This window comes from Micromesistius poutassou, assembly GCF_964030765.1.
Source record: "Micromesistius poutassou genome assembly, contig: SCAFFOLD_5246, whole genome shotgun sequence".
NCBI classification, from domain to species: Eukaryota; Metazoa; Chordata; class Actinopteri; order Gadiformes; family Gadidae; genus Micromesistius; species Micromesistius poutassou.
The window spans coordinates 6,064-17,087 of record NW_028177616.1 but is presented as its reverse complement, the minus strand read 5'-3'; the positions used below and the strand labels follow the sequence as shown (position 1 = coordinate 17,087).

Below are 11,024 nucleotides of genomic sequence, written 5' to 3'. Positions count from 1 at the left end.
AGGTGTGTGTGTGTGTGTGTGTGTGTGCGTGTGCGTGTGCGTGCGTGTGTTCGCGCACGGCAGTGATAATTACATCTTCAGTTCTGCCTGAAAGCACATCAAATACCTTTTCCTTTTTCTTTTTCTTATCACAAGATGAGCCACTCACCTTTTCAGTTTTTTTTTTTTTTTAACAGTATTTTCAGTGCACAAGTTTACATGATTCAAAGGCTCTGTAATGGGACTTAATGTTTCTGCAAAACACAACACGATTGTTATCGACGATTGGTAGCGTGTCATACTACTGCTATGTTGTAGGGGTTTGTCCATGGCTGTACGTTTCCATCTTGATGTCTGACTTGAGTAGTTCAGCGCCTGTATTAGTGTTTGAAAGACACCTAACGTCAACCTGCAAAATGGAGGCACAGCACATTGGATACATGTTTCCATGGCACAAACGGCTCCTGCTTTCCCCTAAGCTGCCTGTTAACATCTTTTACATTTTTATTTTGTCATGTAGAATGTCGTTTAGAATGCTCCCACTGTAGTGCGAAGAGTACGCCGAACCTCATTTATATTTAATCTGTTTAAAAGTGTTGCGATAGGAATTCAATTGTTAATTTGATTGACTTTTAATTTTTGCCGTATTCTGTAATAAAACCAATGCATTTGCTTTCGGTACAGCAGCACCAGAGAAAAGTGACAATAGCCCTCATAATGTTATCATTATTATTATGTTAACCCTCCCCCTCAAAAATAGAACTAAAGCAATCCACCGGACCACATTAGAGCTGGTGTAGTTTAGTAATTATAATTGCTTGTTTTTATCCCTTTCTCTCTTCGCACAAACTAAGTAAGCTGCAGCGAGAGACTTATTCAGCCTTTGTGGTTTGTTTGGGTTTCATCATTTATAACATTGATTAGAGGACAAAATAACGATGCCCAGTTAATCAGTATGCTTCCCTTACAGATTAGATTTATTTTGGTTGCAATATTTTTAATGTGTTATCGAATTTGACATGCTTTTGTGCCCCCCCCCCCCCCCTTCCTGTTTCCTCTTTTGTTAATAAGGTAGATAAACGATTATCATTCTCAAGATGCTCGATGGACGTATTGCTGCCTACAACACAACAAAGTATATCTGTACAACACACCCACACCCTGCCGGTTAAAAAAAAAAAAAAAAAGGAACACACACACACACACACGCTTGTGTTGGTTTGTACATCTCCTGTGCACCTGCATGCTTCTCGCGTGGAGTTGAGGTTGATCAGCGTGCGCACCTCCCAAATCTCGTCTTTGTTGGCGGAGTGGTTGCGTCCTGTGCTGGCCGACTGTTGCCACTAGAGGGCGAAGAAGCCACACTTACAATGGAAAACTGCTGGTTGTTATTTAATTTTTTTTTATAGTAACTGTATTTGGTACCTTGTGTGTGATACTTGGGAAGGATCTAAAGTTTTTTTGTTTTAATTGTTAAAAATCCGTCCCTGGTCTTTTTTTTTTTTCTTTACCGTTTTCCTGCTCTTCTCGTTTTTCATATTTGCATTGTGAAGTGGGCATGAGGGCTCTCTGTCAATAGGCTTATAACCTCTTAAATAGTTGTGTATAAAATAAACTGTTATAACTTTTTTTTAAATAAAACATTAAACGTGTCCATATTTTGTCTTTGTCTCATCTTTGGTTTTCTTCATTATTGTAGGCTATCTGCTATAGCCTCGCCATCCAGGATGGATTTGTATTCCATTCAGCTGCTATTCAGGTAGCCCCTTATTTGCATTTTGCAAGAATGTAATAATCGCCAGTAGTCCACCTCTTGAAGGTCACCAAGCATGTACTTTATTGCATTCCACGTGAACAGAAAATAAATGAAACCAACATGAGTTGTACTTTCTAAGATAGAAATGTAGTGTAGGCTATATAGTGTAGCTCTATCTGCCGCACCATGGTAATACTTCCACAGGGTGGCGATTGCTTAATGTGCAACAGGTGAGTCAATCCCCTTTTGCACATTGAGCAATCGCTGTGCAACGGATTAAACCGGCCATCGCCGCACACTCCCGGAGATCTCCTGCCTCATCTACCTTCAAACTCTACACTAAACTGGTTCCCAACATCACCAGCCTGCCTGTGTCCCAGCCCAGTAAAAGCCACCTCGGTGGAAAGTGGAGACAAACAGAAAAAAATAATTTCATTGAAAAGATATTTGCAAATTCTTTGCAAAAAGCACAACTGTATTTCTAAATATTTAGAAATACCACTGAATGGTCTACCAGTATTCTCAGGTTTACCAATCTTCTCTGCAGCATGGTTGGAATCGATAGCAAAATAATTGACAAATCTGTTTTGAAGGAAGAAACCTTCCCCGTTGATCAATAGTAAGGTCAAAGCAGTTAACTGGGTCACAAACTAAGCTAGCCGTTATTAACTGTCTCTTTCTAACATCGATTTCAAACAAAATATGCAACTTTTTATTTTCTTAAGTTGGATGTCCATAAAAAAATTAGAGCGTTTTAAAAAGATTTTCGAAAGCAAAATTTATTTCGATTTTTATCTGCAAATACTGAAAAGCAAAGAAATAGTGCAGGATTTTACGTTAAAAGGTGCAGTGAGTAGGATTTGGTGGCATCCAATAAACATTAAACGATATTGAGAAGACTGATTTATATTATTTTATAAGATTTATATTATTCTGTTATTGACACAATGTCTTGTCTTCTGAAGACCATTACTCATTTGATGAAGATACAATCATGTTTTGTTAATACGCAAATGTTCGCACACACACACACACACACACACCCAACTTACATTGTAAACAGGAATGCTTTGGCCAAGGCTGTTAATTCCCCCCCAGAGAAGATTTAGATTGCTTTGTAACACAATCCTCCACATCATTCGACCACCTTCAGCACCCCCTCCCCCGCCGTGATCTTCAGGGGACACAGCTTGCAGCCTACCCAGAGGTAGGGGTACGCCTTCTCGCTGAAACTGTGCTTAAAGGAGTAGATGAGCAGGTTCCGGTCGGCGTCGTGGAACGAGACCCGCCCCTTGTCGTAGTCCAGCCTCACGCGGATCCTCTGGGGGCGCGACTTGAGGTTGAGCCGTGTCAGTGGCGACGTGCCGGCGAAGAACATGTCGTGGTAGAAGTACACGGTGACGTAGCCGTTCTTCTGCACCGACGCCACCTTCTCCTTCCGCTTCACCGACTCGCCGGCCACGCCCACCACCCAGGCCGTGTTCCCGCCCACCTCCACGTCCCACCAATGGCAGCCCGAGGAGAAGCCGCGGTGGCCCAGCACGCCGGCGTCGCGGTCGAAGCGCTCCGGGTTGTCGGGGAGCTTCGGCCGGTCGTCGGTGTCGCTGACCTCCGTGAGGTCGTCTGAGAGGCGGAGCCAGGGGGCGGCGGTGTTGGGGTCAAGGGTCACCGGCGCTGGGGGGGGAGAAGGAACCACAAGGGGGGGGGAGGTGAGGAGCAGACAGAAGGTCCCGGGTTCAAGCCCTGCCTAAACCATGTTCCTTAATGAACTGATCTGGGTTCTGACCCGAAACAATGTTGCTTAATGAACTGATCTGGGTTCTGACCCCTTGATTACACAGGCTGGGATCACCTATAGTCACTACAACCTTGCTGATGGTCACTGTGCTGCCGTTCTGCAGGGTTAGACACTTACTGTAACGGACCATTTTGTGCATCCCCACCAACGCAGAGTACTGCAGCGAACCCACGTACTGGGCCACGTCGATCAGGGTTCCTGCAGGCATAGCAGCACACTCTGGGGGGGCGGCCCTGGAGGAGGAGAAGGGACTCAGTAAGGGCTTCATGATGATGACCTAAAGGTATAGGGTTTGGGTTAACCCTTTTGTCCAGCCGTCCACACGACCACACGACAGAGCGTCCACACGCTCTGTCCCATACGACCCAAGGACCTTAGACATGACTGTTTGAAAACAAGGTGACTTTTGGAAGTCTTTGTGTGATGGCTAAGTGATGACTACTAAAGTAGCCTAAGTGATGAAGAAATAGAGCACAGTGACCACATGGAGACATAACATGCAGAAATGGAGAACGAATACATGGACTTTTACCTTCCAACGCTGCTGTTCTTGCATTTCTGAAAAACATGATTTGGCAAAATGGAATACATGGTTAGATGATACTCGAACATCATCTATTGGATTTAGTGAGGACAGTTCTCATACAAAAGACTTGACAGTGAATACAGAGGCTAAGGCTAACCCTAATACAGGCAGTTCATTGGGGCTTACATTTTTACTCATTGTGGTGGGGGGTGATGACGTTCGGGATGAACCCAGAGTGTAGTGACCTGGGTGCTTCTAGCCCCTACTTACCCCTAAATGTCTTTGAAGTCACTCCAAGTTATCGTTTGCCAACATGGGGACGGGGGGGGGGGCGGGACGCTACTTGGGGTCATCTGATATGTATACGGGGTCACAGGAGATTTCTTATGGGGCATTTTGGTCAAGAAACAAACATACAAAGTCCTGTATGTACACACACAGACTGGAGACTGAGGGTTAGCATAACTCAGTGTGGTGTCGTAGCTATAAATAACGTGTACTATATTGGGAAGGCAGATGAAAGTTGGGATGGACTTTCCGACCTAGGTAAGGGTCATGGCCAGCAGGTTGAAGCTACTGCAGATAGTCATCTTGGATACGAAGAGGTCAGCTGAATGACTGAAAGGTCAGCTGAATGACTGAAAGAAAGGTCAAGTGAATGACTGAATGGTCAGCTGAATGACTGAATGGTCAGCTGAATGACTGAATGGTCAGCTGAATGACTGAAAGAAAGGTCAAGGGAATGACTGAAAGAAAGGTCAAGGGAATGACTGAATGGTCAGCTGAATGACTCAGATTTAATGTAAAAATAACAACAGATAACGTAGAGACGCACGCGCAAGAGAGGCACTCCGTCCAGGGCCATCTCCTCCTCCAGGGCCGCGATGGCGTCGGACAGAGACGAGATGTTGACCTCCAGCTCCTCCGTCAGCCTCCTCACCACCCCGCTCTTCTCCGCTTGCTCCTGCTTCAGCGTCTGCAGGCCCGCCCGCTCCTCCCCGTCCAGGAAGTCCCGCAGCTCCTGGAACTCCTGGCGCATCCGCCGCTCCACAAACTGGGCCTGCACCTGGAAGGGGGTGAGCGTTGAGCATGCTGAGCTGGCCGCACACAACGGGGGTCACAACAACACTGTATCATTGTAGTGCAACGCTACCACCAGTTAGCATTAGCACAGCCCTCGGCCTGAACATTAAGATATGATAGCAATGCCGTGCGTGCTCACAGGCATTTGCCAATATGTACGACAATTCTGAAACTAAATTAAAGCGATTGACAGATAAATCAATTAAAAAAATGTTACTGTTTAGTCATTTGGCAGACACTGACAAAACAACTGAGTGAATGTCACTGCGGAGCAGATGGGAGGTAAGGCCATCTTGATCAATGATGTTAAACACAGGAAGGCTGTGGACATTGCGGGGTGGAACCCAGTACCTTTCGGCTCCAAACACTAACTGTGCTCCACACAGGTGGTCGTGTTGTTGTGGGTGGCCGATGAAGACCCTCACCTCGATATGCGCTGAGGTGTCTGCGTAGTTCTGCTTCGTCTTCTCAAACTCCACCATCTTCTGGTGCAGCGTGCTCAGGGAGGTCTTCAAGTCCTCCTGTGGACAGTTGGGGTCAGGGGTTAGATCCATTCACCAATAAGCTCACTGTGTACACCTCTGATATAAACAATAACAGTGTTTTTTATAAGACACCTGTACGATACAATACCGCCATTCATCAACAGAGATAACTTCAGTCAAAGCCTGACGTGTGTTGTGGTTATGTTCCATGTTGTTATTATTATTGTTCGGTTTCTGTTGTTATCTTTTGGTTTCTACGATCACAAGCCCATCTCCAATATATTACATCTTACGTCTGTCAGGGATCAGACGTGATAGCATCGTTAGGGTTAGTTTATGTCTGACCCTAGACCGAAGCCACTGAACCAGGAGTACCTTCAGGTCGCCGGCGGCCTCGCCCGCAGGGCAGCAGTCGTGCCCCCCGTGTCTCCGGGACGTCAGGCAGACCACGCAAATGGGCTCCCGGTCGTCCCGGCAGAAGAGCTTCAGCCGCTCCCCGTGGAGGGGGCACATCTCCCCGGGGTCGGTGTACAGCTCCTCCGGCGGCGGCGACGATAAGGACGAGGGCTCTGCGCCCTCGCACAGGTTCCGGAGGGTGAGGCTGGGCACCGGCTCGTCGGCCGACTCCCTCCGGCACAGCGGGCAGTCCCGTCCGCCCCCCCGGTGCGCCCAGTAGTCCCGCAGGCAGCCGGAGCAGAAGCTGTGGCTGCACTGGAGCACCACGGGGTCTCTGAAGATGTCGCAGCAAATGGTGCAGCAGAGGTCCACCTCGGCCAGGGACAGTCGACCGGCCATGTCTACTACTTCCTTCACCACTGCCACGGGTTAGTGTTGACAGGAACGGACCAATCAGCAGCCGTCTCTACTTCCTGTACCACTTCACGGAAAACAATGACGGACCAACCAGCAGACCGCTGGCCGCTCCTCCTCCTCCTTCTCCTCTGGTGCTTCAGTGGAGCAAAGGTGAAGACGTCAACACGTGACCCGACGTCATCGGTAAAATTGTGAAATCGAAACTAACTTACTAACTTATTAACTAACTAATAACCATATAAACTAGAGCCTCATATGAATCGACTGAATAAACAGCAAACTACATGTTTTGTAACATACCTTTGTTTTAACCATAGCCCCAATCAAACCTCCATTTATTTAGGTATTATTATATACGTTAATACAAGAGAAATTAATAAAAAATAACATAATAAAAAGCAAAAATCGAATAGATATGTTAGTGCTTCTAACATATAAATTGTTCTCATTACAACTTGTTCTCATTAGTTCTCATTTCTCACCTTATTATAAAAGAGGTAAAGGTTCAACTCGTGGTTTACTCAGAGGTCAACGTGCCAAGTTCATGAAGCGACTCTATGGTTAGGGTTAGTGTCTACTTTAGGTGAGAATTCAGTTTATATTGGAAATGGGCGGGGTGGTAAATGAGCCACGCCTACAGGCATCTCGAACACACCAGGTAAACCGTCGGTCTCTTTGGCCAAAGAGGCCATCTCCATGTGTGGAAGAAATGGTCCAATTAGGTATTGATGTGGAATCATGTGGTCTAAAGCATATACTAAATGAATTGACATCAAAGGGCTCCGTCATAACCTCCAACACGAATACATTTAAGGATATTTTACGTGATCTCTAGGTACATCCACAGAGAGCCTTCCTTCTTCCCGTCTCGTCCACCTGCAGCAGAAGTCCACTTCCTTGACCAAGAGCAACCTCCGGCGGCAGGACACCGTAAGCACAACATCTATAGCACAATCCGTACCCAACATCTGAGGTCGATATTATCTTGAATCCTTTCATGGAGTTTAGCGCTATAATATGCATCACCACTAGGTGTCAGCATGTGCCCACTTATAGGGGGCCAAGCGAATAAATAACTGAGCCACCAACTAAAGCCAACAAACTGTAAACATGTCCATTACATTTAGTATTTATTCGTCTTATTTGAAACTGCATTTATTCATGGAGGAAAAACAATATCTCAAGGTATTCATCTCCTATAGGGTTAGCTCCGGGTAATTATCTAAGGGCGAGATGCAGGGTTTTGGACGGATAGGGTCGGCTGTCCGTCTGTCCGGTCCCTAGTGGAGAGGACAGGAACACTGGCTGGCAGCAGGAGTGAGCATCAATGTAATATTGTGATGTGTTGTGTTGTGTTGTGTTGTGTTGTGGTACACGCTACACGGATGCATTAACAAAAGAGTGTGGTTTTGTATGTTGTAGTAACATATGGTATGGTAGGCCTATGGTATAGATAGCTACACTTTACAATAGTAGCCTCTTATAGTAAAGTATGATATAGATAACTACTTTACAATAGACGTATCTTATAGTAAAGTGTGGTACAGATAGCCACATGCTTTACAATAGGAGGTCTTGTATAGTATAGTTGTAGAATATAGTATAGTAGTATAGTAATTTAGTAAGATAGTATATAGTCAGTTTAGTTAGTGATTATAGTATAGTAGAATATAGTATAGTATAGGGTTAGTTGAGTTAGTTACGGTGAATATAGTACAGTAGTATATAGTATAGTATATAGTTATTTTAGTTAGTTACGGTGAATATAGTACAGTAGTATATAGTATAGTATTTAGTTAGTTTAGTTAGTTACGATGAATATAGTACAGTAGTATATAGTATAGTATTTCGTTAGTGGAGTTAGTTACAGTGAATATAGGCCAATCCTGTATCAGTGTCTCTTCTCTTTTATTTATTATTATTTGTAACAACTTGTTTCACTCTGTAGGGAACTGAAATCAGTAAATGTTGCAGTGAATGCTTTAGGGGTCACAGCTGTGAAGAGATGAGAACAGGTAGCATTCATGGAGCAGATGCTGAGAGATTGAGAGGGAGAGAGCTGGAGATGGAGAGGAAAGGCCTCAAGGACGGAATCACACTTCAAGACGTTTTTTTCCTTTTTTCCCCAGAGTAGAATATCTCACTCGCCGCAGACAAATTATTTTCATGCTCTTAATGTGAAAAGGGTCGTCACATACACACACACACACACACACACACACACACACACACACACACACACACACACACACACACACACACACACACACACACACACACACACACACACACACGCACATAGAGAGAACAGCCCTGTTTTTTGTAACCATTTCATTTGTGTTTGTTCACCCTCACACAAGGGTCTCTGGGAATTGAATTAAGGCAACAGTTTCACGGAGCCTGCAGTGGCCATTTTGTATTGCGTGGACATTTGTGTAACATTTCCTCAACTGCAACTAAATGAAAACATGATAACCAAAGTAATAGATTTTCTTTTACCTCTGTAAACCAGTTTAGTCCTCTCCCTCTCTATACCTTCTCAAATACTGTGTGTGTGTGTGTGTGTGTGTGTGTGTGCGTATAGCAGTGCGGTAATGGACAACCAATGAAACCATCGCTCGCTCTCTCTCTATTAGGCCTGTGGGTTCCGGCAGAGGCATCGCCTGCTGGTGTCAAGTGTTGGACACACACACACACACACACACACACACACACACACACACACACACACACACACACACACTCACACTCACACACAGAGGGTGGCCACATATAAAATGTAATCTTATTTAGAGTGGCTGGCTCAAATCTTGGAGATGGGACGTCTCTCTGGGCTCCTGGAAGAATGCCAGAGCTCACCAGCTCCACCAGGAGTAACCATGGTTACTTCTAAACACCCCCCCCCCCCCCCACACACACACACCTTTACAAACACACACACACACACACACACACACACACACACAATTGTTCATTCTCTCTCAATTTCCCATTCAACAGACTTTATTGGCATGGGAAACATACGTTGAGTTGAGTTCGCCCGCCAAAGCATGAAAAAGGTCAAAAAAGGTACAAATAAGATACAGCATCCTTCTTAAAAGGTTTCTCTCTCTCTCAGCCCATCCTCTCCTCAACAGATACCTCTCGCTCACTTTCTCTCTCTCTCTCTCTCTCTCTCTCTCTCTCTCTCTCTCTCTCTCTCTCTCTCTCTCACGCTCTCACGCTTATTCTCTCAGTTACCCCCCCTGGGTTCACTCACTCGCTCTCTTTCACACTCTCATTCACACACACACACACACACACACACACATACACATGCATGCACACACGCACACACGCACACACACACACACACACACACACACACACACACACACACACACACACACTCTAAACCCCACACACACAGTTTATCCGACTGTTCCAGCTCCGTCGGCGTACCAGTGGAGTTAAAGAGAGTGACATTGATTGAGCACAGCAGCCCTGACAGACAGGGACGACCGGGGCCTACAGAGCTGTCCTCTCTCCCTCTCTGTTCGTCTCTCTTTCTCTGCCTCTCTCTATCTTTCTCCTCCATACTGTAGTGTCAGGGTTAGCCCTGCATAGCTACGCCGTGCTAGGTCGCTACGCCACACTAGGAAGCTACACCGCACTAGGTTGCTAGGTGGCTGTGCCGCGCTAGGTCGCTAGGTAACGCTAGGTGGCTACGCCGTGCTAGGTCTTTTGATGTGCTGGTGGAGGTGATGGAGGAGGTGGTGGTGGTGGTGTAGTCGGACCACCGGTGGCGTAGACAGGTTCTTCTGCACACCATGTGACCAATAATCATGTGACACCTATGTAGGTCATCTCGCCCCCCCGGGGTGGAGACAGGTCAAGCCCCTCCCCCCAACGCAATGACTCCCGGACCCATCCGCGGCCATGTGGCAAATCTGCACTGACATAATGATACTGTGTGTGTGTGTGTGTGTACTGTATATGTTTATTTGTGTGTTTTTTTAATATTTTTTATTCCTCTGCGTACCACTAAATGTGTGCATCAGTTTGAGAACCACAGTTTGAGAACCACTGGACCAAATCATCAATTCAACAAGGGTTAGGTGGTGCTTTTAACAACCATGCTTAATGTAGACATTAAGTCATCAAAATAGAAACGCTAATCACTAATACTCGGCTAGCTTTTGATTCTTGTGTCAAGAAGTCAGGAAGAGAGAGAGACGTACCTGAGGGGGTTAAGGAGATGTGTGGCTGGATCCTGGAAGGGTCCTGCACGCACTGACTGAATTGCATTATGGCAGCGCCTTGTTCCTTATTAGCTTTTCTGCTACTGAGAATGAAGTCCCCAGAGACCAGAATGCCATAAGGCTCCATAAGACATGTCCAAATGACTCTAACCCCCAACATGTTTTAATACAGGCATAAAAGTGGAGGAAAGATGTTTGTTGTGGTCATATAAAGCAACGAAGAGCTCAGGAGCAAAGACACTGATAAAGATGGTTCCTTTCTCCTTTTCAGTTGTTTTCTTTATTACTTTCTTTTCTTCAGAACACCCTTCAGTACTCGGCTGGTTACAGTCGATAACGCCAT

The 11,024-nt window shown here is 45.7% G+C and overlaps 1 protein-coding gene across 1 annotated transcript; it reads right to left on the bottom strand.

Annotated features, from left to right (window-relative positions):
* Positions 1 to 1,803: 1,803 nt before the first annotated feature.
* LOC311375864 (zinc-binding protein A33-like) lies at positions 1,804 to 6,552 on the bottom strand. Its single transcript, XM_084490892.1, has 6 exons — positions 6,003 to 6,552; positions 5,568 to 5,663; positions 4,895 to 5,125; positions 4,066 to 4,091; positions 3,651 to 3,766; positions 1,804 to 3,409 (listed from the first exon to the last, which is right to left on the bottom strand). Exons 1-6 carry the CDS (start codon positions 6,420 to 6,422, stop codon positions 2,871 to 2,873), a joined length of 1,428 nt encoding a protein of 475 aa, XP_084347018.1. The 5' UTR covers positions 6,423 to 6,552; the 3' UTR covers positions 1,804 to 2,870.
* Positions 6,553 to 11,024: the final 4,472 nt, after the last annotated feature.